The sequence below is a fragment of the Anguilla anguilla genome, chromosome 6, assembly GCF_013347855.1.
Source record: "Anguilla anguilla isolate fAngAng1 chromosome 6, fAngAng1.pri, whole genome shotgun sequence".
Lineage (NCBI taxonomy): Eukaryota > Metazoa > Chordata > Actinopteri > Anguilliformes > Anguillidae > Anguilla > Anguilla anguilla.
Genome location: NC_049206.1, coordinates 52,158,568 through 52,180,742, shown reverse-complemented (window position 1 = coordinate 52,180,742; position 22,175 = coordinate 52,158,568). Strand labels below are relative to the sequence as shown.

Below are 22,175 nucleotides of genomic sequence, written 5' to 3'. Positions count from 1 at the left end.
GGATACACAAATCAACACCGGGCCACATGTGGCAGGGCGAGGAAGACTAGCGCCGCGGCTACGTTAGCGAGCGACAGACGGGCTCCTGCAGAGCCAGCTGAGCCCAGCGCCCGCGCGAGCGCCGGCTAACGGCTAGCGGCTAACGGCTCGTCCCCACGGAGTCACAGACCCCGCTGCGAGACGACGCACGCGGGCGGGCGGCACAAAAGGGTCCCTTTGTACGGCCGCGTAAGTGGAGAACCCCGAGCACAAACGTGCGTTGTGTCACCGGTGCGTTGCTCCGCGGGTGACACGGCCAAACAATGGCCGCTAGTGTGACCCGCCGCGCCGTACTTCATACCGCCATTTATAACGTCAAAGCGGGGTCGCGAAAATATTCTATTGTTCACATGTCAGAGGGTAGGAAATGTGTCTGTGCGTAATTCTTCTGCATTTTTAAAAATCACATACGCTTTATAAATAAGAACGGCTGAAATATCCGGAATTCTAATTTAGATGCTCTGCCCCCCCCCCCCCCCCACCCCACCCCACATACTGGCCCCAAAAGTATAGATGTTAGACTAGAGTGCTAAATGCTATCAGCTAAGGGCAATGGATCCTCACCTGGAGTTCTCAAACCAGGCTCTGTAAAAAGTAGTGGGTGATTGGCAGCTAAATTAGCACCATTCGCTACAGCGCCACCCAGGGGCGAAAGGCTGAACCCGGGGCAGTCTCAGGAGTCATCAGGGTAATGGAAGTGCAGCAGCTGGTGCGGGGGTACGTCCCAGGGCGAGAGGGGACCTTGGGTATGGCATGGGAGGGGGGGCTCTCCCCAATATCAGCCGCCCTTCCATCCCGGCCTAACGCGATTATCCCCGTCGGAGCCCGGCCCTAACGATGTGACCTCCGCTGACTCGGCGGACGTCATGCAGCGCAAATTTGAGTCAAATCTAATTTCTGAAAAGGCTTTCGCCGCCGATGTCCCACACAGGGCAGGGAAATTAGGGGCTCATTGGATAAGTCCCCCCGAAATGGAAGCTCAACCCTTCTGCCAGATAATCTACCAACGGGGAGGGAAGGGGGAGGGAGGGGGATGGGGGGGCAGTGGAGGCTGCCACACACTTCATTTGACCCCCCCCCCAGCTCACTGAAAAGGGTGCGTTCTTTTGCCCCATGAGCCTATAACCATGGGGGCAGGGAGGGGCCCAAACGTCTTCCTTTGAAATCCCCACTTGATATATAAGCACTTGATATAGCCTATAACCACTTGATATATAAGCACGCCTTTATGACACAGTCCTAGCTGCCGACAGTCAGCGTAACCCATTCTTGCCTATGACGTGGATAAAGGTTGGGAGTCGACCGCACTGTGGCCAGCATTAGCCACTGCCACTGATCTCAGGACCATTACTCAAGATGGTGTCAGAGGAGCGGAGGGCTATTATCTATCTGATCCAGCTTACGGACGCCCTTCGGATGGTAACCTGAGGCAAGGTGGATGTTTGCGGTATTAATAGAGGGGCGTAGAATCCGAAACATCCTTCCTGAGCATCTTAGGCCAGCAACACCCCTCCTTCACCTCTGCCCCCCCCCCACCTCACGGTGTTTATTCCTGGTGGGTAAGGCACGGGCTCAGGTTGCCTTGTGTGACGGCCGCTACCTTCTGCGGAGTAACACGACGCCCCCGGTGACGGCCCGGTGACGGCCTTGGCCTGACCCCGCGGTTGCATAACCGCTCGCTCGAAACAGGTTGTTTCTGTGGACCGAAATAGGCCCCGCTAAGTTGCTGAGCGGAGCCCGTAATGTCCTTAGTGAGTGAGTGAGTGAGAGAGAGAGAGAGAGAGAGAGAGAGAGAGGGAGAGAGAGAGAGAGAGGTAAGCGGAGTCACAGATGAAAGAAACGCTACGGAAGCGCGGCCTACCACAACTCTAGGGTATGTTCCTAAGGTCGTTGTCCGACAAAAAACTGTGAACGCCGTTTCTCTGAAGCTCAAAGTACCGAGCGTCACCTGCACAGGGACACCATGGTCCTTTCGGTAGTTCTGAACCAGACGTGGGTCAAAACATATTTGTTTTGGCTTCAAATACTTTTCTACACTTTACTGAGCTTGTCTGGTGTACTGGAACCTATGACATACTCTCAGAAAGTGCAAACCCCACCTTTTGGTCCTACTGGCAGGCCCTGTTGCACCAGGCAAGATCAACAGAGCACAGAAAAATATCTGAATCCAAAACAAACACGTATTTGATCTGCTGCCAGGTCTGCTTTGAACCTTTCATCCTAAAAGAACAGCCCTACGCAGGAATCTGATTGGAGGTCAACTGGCTTCATGCACTTGGAATGAGATTACATATCGCACACTGACAAAGAAGGCTGGGCAAAATCCCCCAATCAGCCAGTCCCTGTCATTCTGAAAGTGAAACGCGGTAATGATTAAACTGAGCAGCTCTGGAGAACCCAGAAAATACTGGGCAGGACCAGAAGCATCCTGGGTAATTACAGGAAAGCACCGTTATGTCCACCCTGAACCATAATTAGCAAGTGGGGTCTCTGAGGACCCCCTACTCTTCAAAGGCTCCAACCAGCACTTTGAGACTCAAACGTCTACATCACATCCTAAGCGCTGATTTTGAACACAACCATTTGAATTTCCCTTATGGTCCAAAAATAACTGCACAATCACATATACTGTTTGCAGTGTGACTGAAAACAACCACATAAATCAAACCGTATGCTTCTCTCCTCTCTTCCCAAGGTCAACTAAGACAGTGGAACCTGCCGTCTATTTTTCACCGGGAGATCGGTTTTCTGGAAAAGCTGTGTCCAGGGTGCCGGGGGAGTCACCCGACACCCGCGCCAACGAGATTCTATCGGAACTGCCGGAAAACAGAGCCTCGGTCGATGGATCCGCTCGTATCAAAACCTGCCTCGTTTTAGCAAGCAAAAAAAAACAAGAAATATGAATAAAGACCAAAAAAAACCAAAGACAAGGACACCAATAGTAAGCGTACAAATCCATTCATGCGATCTGCACGCGAAGCACCTCATATTTATTGCATACCGTAGGTCAGCGCGTCTAGGTTTCATTGATTCGCTTTAAATATCACATTCTTGAATATCTCAGCCTGCATCAATGACTCAAAAAAAATGTATTGATCTCCCTGCATGAAACAGATCTCCAGCTCACAACGAGACCCTCTTTAATGCCACAGTACGGGGCTGCAGAAGGCCTCGCATTCAGGCTCGGACGACCTACATTCAAGAAGTCGATACCGCGTCACATATCCCGGATCCGCGGTTAACTGTCCACCTCCAGCAGCGTCCCTCGGCATTCGGAGAGGAACGCGGAGAATCGGGGTGACCTCCATACGGAAACGTCCCCGGGCGTCGCCGTGCACCGTACTTTCCAATGAACCGGAACGAGGCTGCCGTATAATTATGAAATACACTTGAGGAGAACATTCACTGACGCCACAAATGAAATACAAAAAAAGGAGAAAAAAAATATGGAAGTTACATAAGCAGTTGCATAAAAATAAACTGAACAGTCTTTAGTGTGTCAGGAATACACCCTAAAACTGGCTCTCTTTTGGATTTTCAGAAAAACACTAGACAGGGATTCGCCAAATTTTTTAAAAAGAACTGTTAGACACTTCACAATCTCTTAAATGGGGGGGGATTTATGGGGTCTTTTCCTAGTAGTCCGACTGGATCTGTCGAAGCCAGAATGTTCTGATGCGGTGCGTTGAGCAAAATGGAGGCAGCGGAGGAGATAAGCCAATTGTGAACCGCGGGCGCGATGTAGCGATTATGCACTAGCTCCAGGAACAGAGGCTCCTCTTTCATGTGCATTACAGTCGGGGGTCCGCGCAGAGAATCCCTCTCCAAAGGAGGCCAGGGCATAAAAGACCCACCACTGCATAAACGCCAGCCTTGAAGATGCCGTAGAACACAGAGGACGCTTATTCCAGAGATCTGCCCTTAAAACGGCATTAAAACAACAGATTTACTAGCCGGGGCAAACACCCGCTACGCAGGCGAGTTAACTTACAAAATACCAAACAGTTCACAATGCAAATGCAAAAGAAGAGACGTGTGCTTTAAAAAAATAAAAAAGGTTTACGTGACTTTAAATGTCTGCTCCTGTGTTATGTCAGTACAATTAACCATGACAAGAGAAATATTTACCACATGAACAACAAGTAAAACAGAATATACACCTATTTCAATCATCTTCTCCGGTCTTGGCAGTGTGATTCATTATATCATGTTGCAGAGAGTGAACTGAGAATAATTTCATTATTAACCCTTTGAAGAGAAGAGTCAGTCAGTGTTCTAGAACTCCGTTGCTTTCAATTACCAGTAGTGATTGTTACATCAACATTAGAATGTTCAGTAAAGAACATCCTAAGCAAATAGGCTATTTGTGATCTTATACCTTAAAGGGTTAATGTAACCTCCCCTGGTCCCTGTGGTGATCTAAGGCGGTGTTCTCCAGGGTTCAGCAGCATGCAGCCTGGATGCCCGAGTTGTCTCAGCTTGTTGTGATGTCGGACCCCCCTGCTTCCCACACGACAATTAGGCTAGGTCCTACACACATGTATTTTTATTTTTTTTTGAAGCAGCAGAACTGGCCTAATTCTCTCGCTTTCTCATCTCAGGGGGCTGCTTCATTCAGAGCCAAGAGGATGCTGGGAAATCGCTCTGAGGAAACTGCACACCGTTCCCCCTTCAGAGTGGAAAAAACTGGCGAAAAACACAATGTAGGTCACCCCAGCTTGAAGTGCGTCACAATATTATCACACACTCTTCTGAAAAATACAATAACACCACCAAAAACCAAATGAAAATGAAATAAAATGTGAGGCGCACCATTTCAGCTTAAAAACACCGAAAGTCACCTTGTCTGAGGGCATCCGCTCCGTCTGATATTTGATATTTATGGTATGAGATCGATGGGGAACCGTGCGCATCAATCAATGAGAGTCTGGGCCTCGTGCGCTTCGCTAGCCTGCGTGCTCACCCAGTGTGCCAGATCTCAAACCCAACCCCCTCCTCTGGGGGGTGACAGACACTGCGGGGCTGAGGGAGGGAGAGACGTATCCGTGCTGTGGCTGACTGAGCCGGGGGGGTTGTTCTCTAGGTGAGCACGGGGAGGGGGGGGGAGGGGGGCGCCGGACGCGTGTTGAAATGTGGGCCACGGCTGCAGCCTCTCCAGCTGCGCGTTTACACTGGGGGGGGGGGGGGGGGGGGGTGGTGGGGGCATCCAATTAAGAGGGCTACGGCTGCGACTGCTCCCGTGGTAATTGATGGGGTGGGTTCCCACGGAAACGAGCCGTCGTCGCCGCTATCGGGAGCGAGTTCCCCTTTATCTCTCTGCTCTGGGGCTCTCAGCAGAAGTGAGTCACCTCAGACACCTCGCGGGAAGAGGAACTGAGCCTGGCGTTCCTCTCCCTCTCTCTCCTCCCAGCAGCGAGGAGGTGAGGAGGCTCCTCTCTTACACAGGGCATGTGAGGAGGTTCCCTCTTATGTCTAAACATTTGGCAGCCCGTGCGGGTCGTCCAGAAGGATTATGGGACAGCAGTAGCAGCAAGGCCAGTTAAAACGTATGGAGCACCTAACCACTAACAAAACGCTAACCTATCTTGGAAGAAAGCATTGAGAGCATACTACTTGCAGCTCAGAATAATGTTGGACGTTACAGATACGTTTGCCCAAAGAAGCCCCAAGAATTTTAGAGACACAGAAAATTGTAGGTTGTCTGTACCCCGCAGAAAAAAAATATGGATGTTCAGCAAATTCCAAGAACACAATCCGTACGCTCCGCTGAGCTAACCGCACGGATCCTTTGTCTGCCGAGCCAGAGTTTGAGGAAGGACAGCTGTTCCCGGTTACGGTTTGGCCAGACCCAGGGAGCACAGCCTAGCCAGCGTTCCCCGGGGAGAGGGGCAGGTTCGGAACGGGACGTCTGGACGATACCCTGCCACCTTACTGACCAGGCCCTTCAGGCAGACGCTGACTGCGCCAAGAAGCCCTCGGCTAACGAGCTAACGTGCTAATGGATGGCGTCAGCTGAGCCTCTGGAGACCCAGGTGTCTTTAATGGCAGGTATGTAGCCTGTGAGCAACATGCGGTATTGAGCCTGGATGTGAAGCTCCCCAGAGAGAAAGCGCACCCATGTGACTGGGAAAGGTTCCTGTGTTGGGAACGTTGCTAAGGAGCGGGTCTTTTTCCATTCGCGCAGTGTACGTTAGGCAGTACCCAGGGCCTCACTGAGTCAATGTGAACACCCGACAGGACCGTGCACTTCTCTCTGTATCTCTCACTCTTTTACACTTCCCTGCTCTCTCTCGCACGCGCGCACACACATACGCGCAAACAAAACACACACACACACACATGCTTTCAGAAATACTTCCAGGAGACTGTAAACTCTGGTGAGACGAGCAGTGGGCTAAGTGGAATTTCAGCAGTTTAACAGGGCCAGACCAGGGGTTACAGGATCAGGATACAGGCCTAGTCTTTTACAGGCCTGCTCATACAGCCTGTCTCAGATGCACAAAGTTGCTCACAAGCCAAGAAGGAAACTGGTCATCTCATTACACAGAACACAGACTACTGACTAATCCTCCGAACTAATGTACAGAGATGTACATGCTATGCACCAAATCTACACAAACATACACACAATATACTTGAGCATGTATGCATTTACAGCAATAGACAATGTCAGTCTGAAATATAGGTCAGTGTCTTCAAATAATCAGGCCAGCAAAACAAACCATTACCTAATAAAAAAAGAGTAAAATCGAACAGGTTGGTGAAGGCAAAAGCCTTCAGAGCCTACACCTTAAATACTGTAAATACGCACAATTTCTACTCTTTCCTCAAATACATCTCTGGTATATCACAGCACAAAGCAGTGGATAGGAATCCACATTCCTAGAGAACAGCCAGTTACTGATGACTCGGGTACCACCTGAAACACGTGATGGGCTCTCCTCTGTTCTCACAGGCAAACGGCAACAAACCAAGACCAGCCCGTGTGTGATGCCAGCTCAAGTTTAAACAGGAAATGGTCTATATCTGTCTCGCGTGGGGGATTCGGCACTGGCCTAAATCACTGTTCCGCCTTCATACCAGGCCGGACCAAGAGTGACAAAACGACACGTCATGACTGCTCTGACTCACGACAAAACTGTGCCCAAGCTTCAAATCCTCACTTAAACATCTACTACAGAATATCAGAATCGTGGGGAAAGAGGTTAGATGTACACCGCAGAGAGCTGGCCCCTTTTGAAAATACGGACGTTTGCTGTCTGGATGGAATGGGCAGCAAGGTCGCGTGTATGTGCGAGAGCAAATACACACACACAGGCATTTCCGCATATGTGCATGTCATAGATGATGGATGCCGGGATGTGGACCGAGAGGAGGAGTTCAGCAAGTGGACAAATCTGTGATGACTTGTGTATGATCTCTCTGCTTACTGTGTGTTTGTGCATGTGTACGTGTATGCGTGTGTATTAATTTGCATGTGTGTGCGTGAGTCTGTACGTGTGTGCATTTGAGTGTGTGTGTATGTAAAAATGTTTGTGTGTGTATTTGTTTGCATGTACATGCATGCATTTGAGTGTGTGTGTGTGTGTGTGTGTGCTTATTAGTTTGCATGCAGGTACGCTTGCACATACGTCTGTATGTTCGTGTGTGTGTGTGTGTGTGTGTGAATATGTTTGTGTGGTTGTTTGTTTGCGTGTACGCGCGTACATTCGCACGTATCCGCGTGCGCGTGCGTCCCCTGACCTTCCACGCTGTCGGAGCAGGACGTCCCGATGCCCGTGTCGCCGCTGTCCGAGGCGGTGCTGTGTCGCCGCGCGCGGTTACTGCTGCCGCTGGCCGAGGAGGCGGCGCCCTGCCACGTCGACTCGCACCCCGGGACCCATCCTGGAGAGGGCGTGCCAGAACCTGGGACAGAGAGAGAGAGAGAGAGATCCACAGGACCATCAGCAGGGCTAAAAACCGCTCTTTGGGTAGCACATCGCTACACCTACAATAGCTATTCATCTTCCAGGGGAATGCACATAATTATGGTTTTTGTTAACAGAAAATCACTTCCTAAACATTTAAGCCTGTATTTTATCGTATAATAGTTGTATCGGTGCAGGTATCCTCTGCCTGAATGGCATAAGGTTCCACTATATTACATGGCTGTTTTTCTGTTGTCCTGGGAAACGGAGACGGATGACCTGAACTCGGCCCAAGGATTACAGTATAGTACTCAAGTGCACGATGAGCTAAGAGGACATTCTGCACCAGAGGGGTTAACGTCGATCCAGCCAATAAGTGGATCCGCAATATTTGATTAGTCTGTGTAATAAATCTTCAAAATCAACACAACTAATCTCGCAGTAGATTAGCTGACCCACGTGTTTCTGTACCAGAGCTAAGACTCCATATCCTCTGGGACATTACTATTGGCCTGTACCCCTCCCCCCCTTTAATGGACACACTACCTAAGCAGACAACAATGCTAACCTCTACAACACAATTTATAGTCCTGAATGGTCCTTCTACTGCAGTGCAGTTTCTGGGAACGTAGCATCTCGTTTTGGAATAGGAGGAAGCAGTGCTCTTCTCTCTATTATATTCAATGATGAAAATGCAAATTGGTCCAAACTGTTTAGTCAGATGTGTATCTATATAGCACGAGGCACAGAGGGAAATTGTTTGTTCCGGTTTAGATTGGGTCAGATGACACAGCAAAGCTGAAAGCTATATGACTTTCAAGGCCGCAGAAGTCTATTATGGCACATGCCCGAAAGAAACATGAACGCATCCATACAGCTTCCTTACTAAACTTTTAACACATCTTTCAAATGTCAAAAATTTACTATTTTGACTAGTATGTACAACGACTTCATTAGGTTCTACCTCAAATATAAACAGAGATGTACAAGTGTGACCCGATGCCACTTGGTTAGGCTAACACACACAACCTTTCTATGTCCCAACAGGGAACTTGGGAGAGACCTGTCAATAAGTTAACTACGAGAATTGGCAAGACACCACGGAATAACATCGCACACACACACAAAGCCATGTGACTATGAGGTCATAGGTTTCCAGGAATCCACTTCTATACTCCTGTAGACACAAATGATGAGAACCCAACTGAAACAAGGTGTCCTGCCACGTTGCAGCAGGTTTTGACACTCACCCAGCATGTTCAAAACACCACGCGATCCCCCATGACACATGCCTATTGCAACACCAAGCTTCCTTTGAAAACAGTGCCTGCCCTCCGAATGCTTGTGTCAAAGACAGGAACTTCACGTCTGCTCCACCACTCCCAAAACAGGGGGGAAACTCGACTGCGTGCAGAAAGTTTTCTAGGTTGAACCTCGTAGTAAAATTTTTTGGCCTGCTCGACTGACTCGATTCAACTTTATAATGTTCTTTGTGTTCTCAAGAAAAAAAAAAAGTCAGTTTTGAAGTGTGAAGAAATGCTCAATTCATTTGTTAGGCTGATATTTTTCTACATTTTATTTATTCTCCAAGTGTAATTAAAAAACTGAAAATGATCAGCAGAGAATTGAGTGCTGTTCTGAACTGCCAGTGCATATTCTGCAGCTGCTTTGAAATGAGTTCGCTGGTTGAACACGGAACGCTTCAGGTGACCGGGACAGCTTCCCAGACGGCCGTGCGCCAAATGGGCCGTCTCCCGTTATTATCTGCTAATCTAACCTACTTCGGGCACATAATCCGTTTAGTAGTGGTCATTAAGGCTGCCCCAATATATGACAGGCAGGTGCTGGGCTGGGCATTCCAAATTCCAACTTGCAGAAAATAAACAGACGGTATGTGACCATCGCAATACCGCACACCTGCATAACGCACACCAGTAAACAAATGATGTGACCATTCTACATGTTCACGGTCACAATCTGAGATCAATGAGTTCAATCAATAAACGGCAGAGGTGCTAACATGCAAGTGTGTGCAAAACAGACCCATCTTATGAGGAAAAAGTGCACGATCAGCATAGGCAGAGTCAAGCTCTTTTTCAGACATTTATGATTGTTTTTTTGTAACTTGAATTCCTATTAATGTTGACTCAGTTATGATTGTGTACTTTTCGCTTCCTTCATTAATGCCATATTTGTCCCCAATTATCGATTGTTACATCTAACAATTACCATCTTATCAGGAATATGGGACCTTATCCGGCACCTGAAACTCTATCTAATATTGGGATATAGTCTACGTCTTAGCCTACATTTTTGAGCCTTTTTTTCACTAGCTGCATGTCACTTCATGTCTTCTGAGTTTGATGGAAATTTAATTTCATCCCTGAAACCCTGCAGCCATCACAAAACACTTAATGTTGCAGAATACATAGAGTTATACATGAATATTCCACAAAGTTGTGCATGTATAGGGTGGCAAATTTCGCACATGTACATTTTCCAAACACGTTGAAAGAGAGGTTCTCTGTGTGGATGGCACATGCTGTCAACGTCAGGAACAGAACAGCGCAGCTTGAGGATAGTGAAATTACGGCCAAGATAGTTCACTCATCCACTTTCTCTAATCACTACTGAGACTTCAGCCTACATACTATAGCACGCACACCAAACAGCGCTGCAGTCATAATCATGGACCAGTGCAGAAGAGATATTAGACAGCCATCACTTCTAACACAGCAACTGTCAAGATCAATCGCAGGCTAAGCTCTGATTCAATGACAGATGCTCTCAGTTTTTGTTACAGTATAGTGACAGGCATAGTACCACATTTGCTGTTCAGTAGCTGATGTACTGCATTGTGACATGCTATTCAAAATATAGGCGTCTTAAAATTAGACAATGTATTTAAGGCTCATCAGCGAGTCTGAAATGAGGCAACACCTAAAATACTTTTTAACAGGATCGAGTTCCTGAAGAATTTGCCCCCCACCCATGGTGAAGAGTTAAAACTGATGCTGGTAAGAGCTTATGTCTCAAGCCCTCAGAATGTACCAGGGATTATGCAATGTATGATCAATTATTAACAGAAAAGTACGGGGGATTTAAAAGCTCAGCTGTAGCATCGCAAAGGGCACTTCAACGTTACTTGGTAACTACATGTGGATGCTATGGTAACTTTTCAAACTTAAGAGTACATTGCATAAAGGTTTAAACGGAAAAATAATTAAAGGGGTTATCTTTTTATTTCTTCACACTGGTGTTACTGTAGCGAATAGCCGCAATTTTGGCACTTCGGAAACGAAGTCTGTATGTACAGTCTTGGCAATGTTTCATTAACATCGAAGTGTAACTGGACAAACACTGCACGAACAAATATCGGGCTAGTTTGTTACTCGCTTTAGGAATTTAAGATTAGGTCTTGTTTTAATTTTCTTTTTCCAATATGCATCTCTTACATGATGTTTTCTTATTCACATAAAAAATTATCTAACGGTTTATGTGTCGACAGCCAATATCCAGTTGACTTATTTCCTGAGGCCATAGTAGACTGCGTAGTCGCGGATTTCAGGGGGCAAAATCTATCTGTCCCCATATTGACAATAATAATTACTGTCACTCTGCACGAGACAAAGAACACGCGTGGAAGGGGGAGCACGAGAGCCCAGCCCTGACAATTTAACACACATTCCCTTGTTAACCTTGTAGAAATTGTTCCATGAAAGGGACATTGCATGCTTTTCAGGGCATGTATCCAAATGCAATGTCTAAATTCACACTAAAGTCCAAACTCCGATCATTCCCCACGAAAGACCCGCACCACACGCTGCCTTCTTCTCATCTGACGCAAGAAACCAGCTCTCAATTACGTTTCTGTATAGAACGAATATAGCCCACAATGGTGTATAAAAACAAAAAGGCTCGCAAAGCTAGCTAGTGTTAGCTAGCCACGTAGCAAGGCACACATTCAGCAGCACATCTGGTCAGCAACACTACTATATTACAGAATCAAGGTTCTGTAGCATAGTGCTAACCTGGCTAGCTAGGTCTCCACAATATCAAGACGCAAGTTCGCTAGCTAGCCAACTTTCATTTAAAATAATAGGTAGCCAGAAGAAAACAACTTAACTGGCTATATCCTTTACGACCAAGAAATTGACAAAAACGTAGCGTGATTTAACTGGTAAGTCCTCAACCCGTTATCCTGATTAATGTTAATGTTGATCATTCCTCAAACTGCTCTATGCATGGCTAACGTTTTTACATCTTGTGGTCACCGACCACGATGATCTGACAACAGCGTGTGTAGGCTAAGCCCATATTAACGACAATAACTAGGTGTATATAATAACAAAAGTAACCTATCTTACCCATTTTGTAAGTGTCAAATCCATCGTTGTAATCGTTTCTCTCCCACATTGTCGCTAGTTTATTTTATAGGCTGAAATGCGGTGGTACACTCCGATGGGTACAATTCCAATAGCACGTATAAAAAGCCGTAAATCCTCAAAGATGGGGGATCTGCAGAATACAGCCCATGGTTCTTATTGCGTGTAGATTGCCACAGTTTAATAAAATGAAACTTCGGAGCTTCCTATTTTTACGCAATCCTCAAATCGGAAATCGGCTCCTTTTGTCGGAAATCTGGGTAAGGTTGGGCGAAGTTGCTTCTACCGTCGAATCGCTCTCTGCTGCAGTGTATGCAAGGATGTGATCTCACGGAGTACGCGTTCCATCTCCTCGCGGAGAAAGCTCAATCAGAGCTGTGTCTCCGCCCACTCGACTCGAGGCTCACACTGCCGCTGCCGACGGGGGTGAAGGAGCCACCGAGGCAACCAAGCCAGCACAGGAAACAGAACCCTATTCATCCAAAGTGTCCCCCACAGTTCAGTTTCACTGAGTGAGTTTGTTTTCAGCTGCGACACAACCCGCATGAACTTGAAAATGTCCAACACTGATAAATAAGGAAAGTTGGGGGTCTTCACGACCTTACAACTCCTGAAAACCATTCGAACAGACTAGGACATTCTCAAAATAAGACAATGAAATGCCATGTTTATTAAATGAATCGCTCAGTATTTTAAAAGTCACCAAACCTTACTCTCTACTTTGAAACCTTTGATTTCCTGTTTTAACCTATTTTTGCCCAAATTCAGTTTTTTATGGACACTAGTTTGAGTTTGAGAAAGCAAACCTGGTATCCTTATTGCTTTTGTGTACGCATGTCTTACACATTCTTAATTGTGAAAAGACAGCTTTAAAATAATCTCAGCCCAGGACAGCATTTAAAAAATGAACTTCCTGTTCCTTTTTTATCCATCAATGTGACAAAAACTACTGCAAGCAAACAAAGCTGTTCTGGTGGGTGGACCTGTATGCTAGCAGCCTAAACACATCATCATACAACTGTAATGGATGCCATTTCAGTTGCTGAGGAGACAAGTTTGCTTCCATTAACTGCCTCCATATAAAATGCCATGCAAGTAAAGACACAGTTAACCAAAATAGGGTCAGAAATCCAAAGCATCCTATAATTGTGGTCCCTAGCTGCACTAATATCCAAGCCATGTTAGCATGAAAATCGCTGAGATAAACCCCTGCAAAGATTTGTCAGATAATTTGCAAAGTGATTTTCAGTTTCGATGATGCTTTTTATTTGCATTCCACCAGATGTTTCTTGAGAAGTGACCCCATTTTGCATTTTTAAACATTCTTCTGCTTTTGACTGATGAAAACAGCTCTTGATATGGTCATGTCACTCGCTCCGTGACCTGACTCAGCCATTCCCTCAGCAGGGAACAGTAGTACCTTATCTGATTACAGCAAGGTGAAGAGGTCACTTGAGTAGTCACAACAATTGACAATGGCCTATTCAGTTTAAGTTTCTTTACATTTTTTAATAAATAAAGGAGATGTGTTTGTGTCCAAGAAGGTGAAATTAATTCTTCCACATGCTTCACCGGGAGGTAATAGAATAAAAATAGATACAGTCATGTATCTTCTTTGTGGCATTTTAAATAAAATCTTAACCTTCTTGAAAACGGTCTAGTATCTTGCTTTAAGAAATGATGGAAAATAAAGGTTTAGCACAAATATAAATTACTTTTCTGTCAAAGTTCACAGTTGCAACAAAATGTCAGCTCACCAAGGCCCAAGCTGATCATCTCAGTCACAGCCTTCCGATTTCCTTTCATTTAATGAGTTCCAGTCCTCCATCATTCTTCCAGTTCCAGCAAAAGCTGCTTCTCTTCACAAAAACTCCACTTCAGCTTCACAATGTACGTCACAACCAACATTGCAGCACAAACTGTTTCACAACACATGTCCTTCCTACTGAGTTTCTTCCGAACTTCCCCTTTCAGTCCAGCTGAAACATTTATTTTGATGCAACACTTCAACCCTCTCTAGATGGGTTAAATAATTTCACACGTAAATCCTGAAAGAAGACTCGTGGATAATTGTGGACCTGCGTTTTTTTTTTTTAAACAACAGCCAGATTGGAAAGTGCCATTTCAAAGAATTTAAACTATGCTGGCCATATTTTACGTATCACTTTGAGTTCACAAGAGTGCCTACAATGGTGATTTGACAAGTTAGTCACTGTCAGAGGATATGACTTGACAGCTCTGTCTACATTGCAAAATTACAAAATATTCTTGTAGAATCCGGAAAGGTCTGAAATAATGCAGCCATTTGCTTTTATATTGTACAATCTCTATTCATTATTAAATTACATACCATTTTAGGCAATCATCTCCATTCATGATATGACACCCAGGTATAGAGTTAAGATATACGGAAATAGATATGAATGGGTGGCCAGAGGTCACAGAAAAAACACACAATAAATATTTCCTCATATTACTCCAGAACCTCCAGTCCTGCCAGCATCCCAGAAATACAAGCAGGCATGTATTTAAGATGTTGTATTCCATAATTAGCTTAACTGTCAAGATTTGATCAAATAGAGAACTTCAAGTTTCAAATTGGGTACACTGTACTGGAGAAGCCCCGTGTTGCTGGTGGATGAAAACATCCAACAGAAGATCACAAAGAAGGCTGCTGATGTGACCGCAGTGAGAACTGTGCTTCGCCATCACGGTTGGACAGACAGGCTGGCCAGATATCAGAGAGCGCTGATCAAAATCAGCAATCTCTCTAATTAAATCTCCTGTCAACACGGATGAAAAACAACACTGTTTCCAGCCAGAAGAACATACTTGTTTTGGTAATTAAACTTGTGGACAGCATTATGCTGGTTCAATTACCCATAACCCCTCAATTAATCACTGCCCCCTTGTTTTCCCCCCAAAAAAACACTCAATTATTTCCATCGTGAGTCTCTGGAGAGCTGGTTATCTTTAAAAATATAAGTATTTCATTTTCAATTCTGGCTTGCATAGTAACCTAAAAACACAAAAAAAAGAGTAAGTCCTAAAGTCTTATCTTTGGGGGAAAAAAGTTTTTGGGCCTAGTTGACCTTATGTGGTGAGATACAATGGGCATGCATGATGTCAGCACTTTTGAATGAAAAGAATAAAAAATTTTTTTTAATGTTTGTTAAAATTTTTTCCCTGAAGTTTTGGGACTTAGAACAGCCAGGAGTGGCAAGCAAAGCCATGCAAGCAGGCAAAATTGGAATCACCTCAAACATAATTTTACGTTTGGATGTGGGTTTATGTCCACCTTTTCATTTAATATGAGAAATTACAGTGTTTAGAAAGGTAAAAAACAGGCTATGTATTAACAATGGGCCAGCTTCAAAGAAGGGTTGTTATGAGCTTCAGGTGTCCTGGCTCTGGTTGCTTCCTGCAAAGCTCAGCTCCTACACACACTTAAAAAGCATTGGCACTGAGGCTCATTAAAATCAAACGCCAAACACAATAAACATTCTATGCACGTGTAAAAATAGAAATTATCCCAGAAATAAATGACACTAATCTAAAGACAAACATTTCCACTCATTATGTCATGATGGAAGAGGCCCAACAATGAAAAGGCTCTTAAAAAAAGGGGAAACTCAGAAGTTGTTGCATATAATGTAAAAGATGGCGATTTCAAATTGATGTCATGATATATTAAAGAACAAGGAGCCCTTTTTACCTTCCAGAATCTGACAGGTACCATGTTCTACTTCAGGATGATCCTTAAGAGGTCTCTTTTCAAGCAGCACTTTTGAGAAGTACTTTATCGTTGTGCGAGACACTCTGAAAACGGCACTGCCGAAGGGGTGTTCTGTGGTAAAGTGTGCGTTCGGAGACAGAGCGCGTCTCGTTTGAAGGGCCACCTGCGTAGGGGGATGGGGCTCCAACAGGCGTCTCGCCACACAGAACAGACGCGGCTTCTTAACGCTCAGAACCCCTGGCACCGCGGGGCACCGCGGGGCCGTCTCCACGACAACAGCGAATCGTTCGGCAGCACGGTGCAGCCCGCTCGCTCGGTTGCATTTCTTGGCAGGGCAAACGCCTTCACCATAACCACACCGCAACAGGCCGCCGGGGAGGTGACGGCATGCTAATATATACACCCCTGATCAATGCCAGGATACACACACTACAGGTATATAAACTCGTAGCCAAAAGCAAAATCCTGTGGTCTTCATTTACCATGCGATATCTCTGCGGGCACAGCCTGACGCAGAAAGCAGTCCAACGACTATCAGAGCATATTGTTATTATTTTAACATTGCAGGGATGCAGGCAAACATCACAATGTTCAACAGTGAGATAACTATCACAACAAAGATAATTCCTGTTTTGGTTAGAAGGCTACAGTGCATTTAGGCTGTTTGCCCATAGCGTGTTAAAAGAGAAAGGCACTGTGTCTATTCAACACAAACAATACATTTCCTCTCAAAGCACTCCAAATATCAAATGTTCCACTGACAACAATGTTGACCATGTTATTCCCCCTCCCCCCACACCCCGCTCTTTAGATTTTGGCACAAGAGTGCACTTCATCAATAATTTCCCGCAAGTCATAGCAATATGAAACAAACTGCACGTTCAGCCAATGGGGCGTCAGAATCAGTGTTTTCGAGCTCATTATCAGCGCTGTGCAGGCTGCACCCAGCCCCCACTTCCTGTCTGCAAGCCAGGAAATCAATGGCCCTGCAGCCTGGACTCAGCGAACCTGCACACGTTGCTCAGTGGGATGCTCGGACCCAACAGTCGCTACAGCCATAACCCCGGGCCCAACACGCACGAGATCCCTCCTGATGTTCTACAAGACCACACGTCTCTTTCCTTCATGTGGAACACTTCAGCGGAGAAGAAACAACGGTGCGAAAAGTTGCTTTGAATCAGACAATGGATGACGAAAGAACGTTACCGCCTATTTCCAAGTCGGACGTGAGGTGAAACAATATATTCATATAAAGCTTGACAAAAATAAAATAAGGCCTATTTTTTTTAGCCTATAACTGGGATGAATTGTTCACTGTTGCATTGTGGTAATCAACAAAGCGCACATTAAACATTGAAATGGCAGTCGCATTTTAGAATTCTGCTCCCACGAGTCAAGTTCACCCAAGTATTATCTGAAATGTGATTTTCAGCAGATGCTGATTTCACTGGATGTAAGGGTTTAGTGAAGGAATACAGAACCTCATCTAATATCGACAAACACCTGAAAATGAGAACACAAGGAAGAAAAAGATATATATAAAGAAAGGACTTACCTACACTGCTCTTCATGAGCTCTTTAGTGCTTAGTGCAGAAGCTCTGTCAGGAAGTGGTAACCGCTCAGCGAATGTTAACTGAAACTCTGAGGAGGAACTCGCTCTGCAAACTACCTCTCACCTAACGGCAGAGACCAATCTGAGTCATAGTGCAATTACCTTTACCAGCAAACAGCTGAGCGTGTCCTCTGCAGCTTGGATGTTTGCCTGAGATTAAATAAGAAATCACACAAATCTTTAAATGCAACTAGTCCAGTAAGTTATTTCACATTCCAGCTAGCTGATGCACTTATTTGAATAACAATGGTGAATACTGAAGAGTAACGAACCATGCCTCTTTTCAGGATTGAAAGGTTCCACTTAAACATATACTGTAGTTGAAGAACTGAAACACATCCACAATGATGGAAAAGTGCATTCTTTTGGAGATTCAACAAACTCTAGAATCACTACAAGGGGCGATAGAACTCAAAAAGCAAAGCCCAGTGCCCTAACTTGATCTGAGGTTTGTTAGAACTGACCAAAGCAAGATCTGTGTCCAGTGGCTTGTGAAATACCTGTATCTGTGTTTACCATCTGCTGGGGTGAGGTCTGTGTTCAGGTTTCACAGGCAGCTGACTGATCCTCATTAGGCAGTGCTCAGTGGGGGGTGGTGGGTGGGGGTTCATTATAGTCCCCCTCCCTGAAGATCAGTGAAAAGCACAACAATCCAGTCCGGAGCACTGAACATTTTATGAAGTGTCTGTGGAACCAAACCTGACCAGACCAGACCAGATTCTGCCCCCCCCCCAACCTCTCTCATTCCCCCTCACTACCCAGTTAAAAGGCCAGGCTTCCACCTCAGGCTCCACTAGCAGGTCAAACTGGCCTTTAGTTCACATTGTTACCATAATTCGTACCATCCCAAAGGCAGACTTTAAAATTCAAATAACTCAGAAAGCAGATAAACTGTGCTTACACCTGTACAGGCACAGTTCTGCAGTATGAGGATTTTTGGTACATCTCAGGACTAGTTTTTATTGTACACACACATATACATGTACACTCATTTGTTATAAGAGAAATATTTAACAGTAGTAAAAAACAGACTGCATCAGTATTTCTTGTGACTGCATTTCTTTTTTCATAGAAGTACCTGAAGCCCAAACCTTTTACATTTAAAATGACATTTGCAAGTCATTTCAATGGTTAAAGCTAATATTAAAATAAAACCTTTCATATTATCGCAAGACATGCAAACCACTCGGCGGCATCACACAGAACGCACCATTTCTGTTTTCAAAGAGAAGATGATAGAAAGACATTATATTGAATTGAGTTGGGGGGATCGTGCTAAGTCGTGCTAACGCAGAGGCTCAGATCCTGCACAGGCTGGGCTCCCAGGCCTCTGTGCTCCCCGCTGTGGGCCTGCACAAACAGGTCTGCTCAACGTCTCCCCGGGGATTACGCAAATGTGCCGTGTCTGAGAGTCACTCCTATCCTCAGGCAAGCTGCACATCTCGTACCACTGGTTTGACTCCAAACCACCGGGCTACGTTTGTGGCCGTGACGTGCCACTATTGAACAGAGCATGCATGTTACATAAGCCTGGTACAAATACAGCGGCCTCCAAAAATATGTAAACGGTTGAATTAATTTAGTTGTTTTTGCTATATACACAAGGCATTTGGATTTGAGATCAAAAGATGAATGTGAGATGAATGTACATACAATCAGCCTTTATTTCATGGTATTTACACGCGTACATGTTTTCCAACTGTTTTTGAGTTGTGTCCCCTAATTTTAAGCTGCACAAATTTAAGATAAGGATGAACTAAATGATAAATCAAGTTAAGTAATATTTAGTTGCATAGCCCTTAAATGCAATAAATCCAAGTCTATGACCCATTGACATCACAAAATGTTTGGCATCCTCTTTGTAAATGCTTTTCCAGGCCTTCACTGCAGCTGCTTTCAGTTAATTTTTGTTTGGGGGGAGGGGGGGGGGCGGTTCTGTCTTCAGTGTCATCTTCAGCAAGTGAAATGCATGCATCAATTGGATTTACATCAGGTGACTGACTTGGCCAGTCCAAAACTTTCCACTTTTACCCATTGATGGATGCTTTGGTTGCATTGGCAGTGTGTCTGAGGTCATTGTTTTGCTGCAGGATGAAGCGCTGACTGATGAGGTCAGCGGAACTTCTTGCTTGTACATAGCCAGACAAAATTTACACCTCCCAATTCATCATACTGCTGCCATCCTCCATTACATCATCAATAAAGAGAGCAAGTGAGCCTGTTCCAGAAGCGGCCATTCACGTCCAAGCCATGACACTACCTCCTCCATATTTCACAGATGAGGCGGTATGTTTTGGATCATGGGTTGGTTCTACCTTTCCCCACACTTTTGGCTTCTCATCACTGGTAAAGATTTATTTTGGACTCATCTGTCCAGAAAACTTTGCTCCAGAATTCTTCTGGCTTGTCTCTGTATTTTTTTGGCAAATTCTAATCTGGAATTTTGACTCTTGCTGCTGATGAGAGGTTTGTATCTGGCAATGTAGCCTCTACAATTCTGCTCTCAAAGTCTTCTGTCTACGGTGGCCAATGATATTTTCACCCCTGCCCTCGTAATGTCAAAGACTGTTGTTTTAGGGCTTTTATTCACAACAATCAGGATTCTTCTGTCATCAGCTAAAGTTGTCTGGCCTGTAAGGTGTTTATTTTTGTGTCCACCAGTGGCTTCTTTATTTTTCAAGACTTTCCAACCTGCTGTACTTGATATACCCCGTTTCAGTGCTATTCTTCAGAATGAATTCATCAGTTTAGAATAGCTGTTTCTCAGCTATGATTAGTTCTCTGGTCTTCATGATGGTTTATGCCTTCTGACTACAAATGCAATTTCCACAGAAAAAAAAAGCAACGGCTAAAACCCACAAGACTAGACACTCACTGCTCTTTTATGTGTGAACAATCCATGCAAAATGAGACACCTGAGCAACAGTTAACACAAGTTAGTCATCCGTTAACTTATTTATGCACAGCTGAATAGAGAGGGACTCAACACAAAAACAGCCACTTCTCCAAAATCATTATACAAATACACATTTAAATGTCATCAGATAAAAGCAGATTGCCTGTACCTTTGTCTCATATTAATGTTTTGATCTCAAATACAAATACATTAGCCATATAGTAAAAATAACTCATTTCACTCTACTGTTACCACTACTATCATATATACATCATTCACAAGACGTTAATGTCTTTAATGAGTTAATATTGATAATTTAGTTTGGAATACACAAGAGCATTCTTTCCTTATTTCAAACATATCTACTACCAGTGGGGCCCAATGCAGTGACTCAAAAATCAGAAGCATTCCCTTTGAGGGCCTTTTTCTTGAGTCAGTTCCATTGTATCCTTGTGTAATGGTATCAAATGGCCACTGTGATCACAATAACTTTGTTTCACCCTTGATATTATGCGCACAGAAAAAAAAAAAAAAAAAAAAAAAAAGACTTACCCGGGAGGTAATTTTGGTCGCAGAACTGCAGACAAAGCCCGCAGGAGAACGTCAAACTCTGAGTCACGCTCGCATAAGACATGCAGGGCAAAAAAACCCCCAAAACAATGCGGTCTCTGTACATGAAGGAGTGGGCACAGGGGCTGGCAGAAAGGGGGCCGCTTCCACGGGGGGGGGGGGGACCCGAGGACCTGGGCCCCAGAACACATGTATTTGACATGGCCCGATTTATCCCCGTCGGCTGCTGCAAAGCTGCCAGAACATTCTGCCGCTGAGGAACCAGCCAGCAGCTCGGAGCTGGTGCATCGGCAGTCATTAGTCAATTTCATACTGGGGGTTTGCAGCTGAAGTGCACTTCACCTGGGCTATGGATTCCCGACTGCTCGAAACCTCCATTAAATCATACGGCCGACTGCAAAGGCCCAGCGACTGGCATTAACGTGAGGGAACTGCTCGTTTCAATGAGCTCTTCCGTTTACGGGTGAATGGCGGAGAACATTAGATAAATGCCAATGAGAGTCAGTGAATTACAAAATTGAAGCTCAGTAACCGCACACGCTTTTAACACTGCAGATAGCATTTCTGATATTTCACAAACACCCCCCATTAGAACAGGCAGGGCTAAAGGGGGGGGGGGAGGGGGCTCTAAAATGCTTTTCCTGCAGTGATTTTCCTGCAAATGTAATTACCAAAATGTCGACTGCCGCCATGAAGTACAGAGAATATATCCAACATAGCGGATTATGACCTCACACACAGGTAATGAAGTTGTCATGACGCCGCTCTAAATGCAGCTGGGCGGATCTTTTCCGGAGTTACCTCACGGCACGGTGATGTGTGGCGGGAAACGTTTCGGCCGAATGTAAAAATCAATAACGAAACCGAATCCGCAAATGGGACCGGAGACCGGGGGAGGAGTCGCGTCGCCCATCCGGCCGGAACCCGAGTCGAGACAAGGCACCCCTGTCACTAATAAGGAAACCGAGAGAACCCCAAGAGGACAGTACAGCATGCATAAAGCTACAAGCCTGCCGGGGGGCAAACGAA

General features: G+C 45.2%; 1 protein-coding gene across 4 annotated transcripts in view; it reads right to left on the bottom strand.

Moving 5' to 3' along the window:
- The window catches only part of cep85l (centrosomal protein 85, like), a 61,780-nt gene extending 44,057 nt beyond the window's left edge, over positions 1-17,723 (bottom strand). Inside the window, exons 1-2 of one of the 4 annotated variants that reach the window (XM_035421562.1) lie at positions 17,623-17,723; positions 7,747-7,944 (exon numbers count right to left, since the gene is read on the bottom strand). In XM_035421562.1, the coding sequence (XP_035277453.1) occupies positions 7,747-7,944; positions 17,623-17,638 (214 nt within the window). In that variant the 5' untranslated portion in view covers positions 17,639-17,723. Of the gene's footprint in view, positions 1-7,746; positions 7,945-12,313; positions 12,734-14,088; positions 14,336-17,622 lie in introns of those variants that run through there. The other 3 variants (XM_035421561.1, XM_035421560.1, XM_035421563.1) reach the window with 3 other exon arrangements.
- Positions 17,724-22,175: the final 4,452 nt, after the last annotated feature.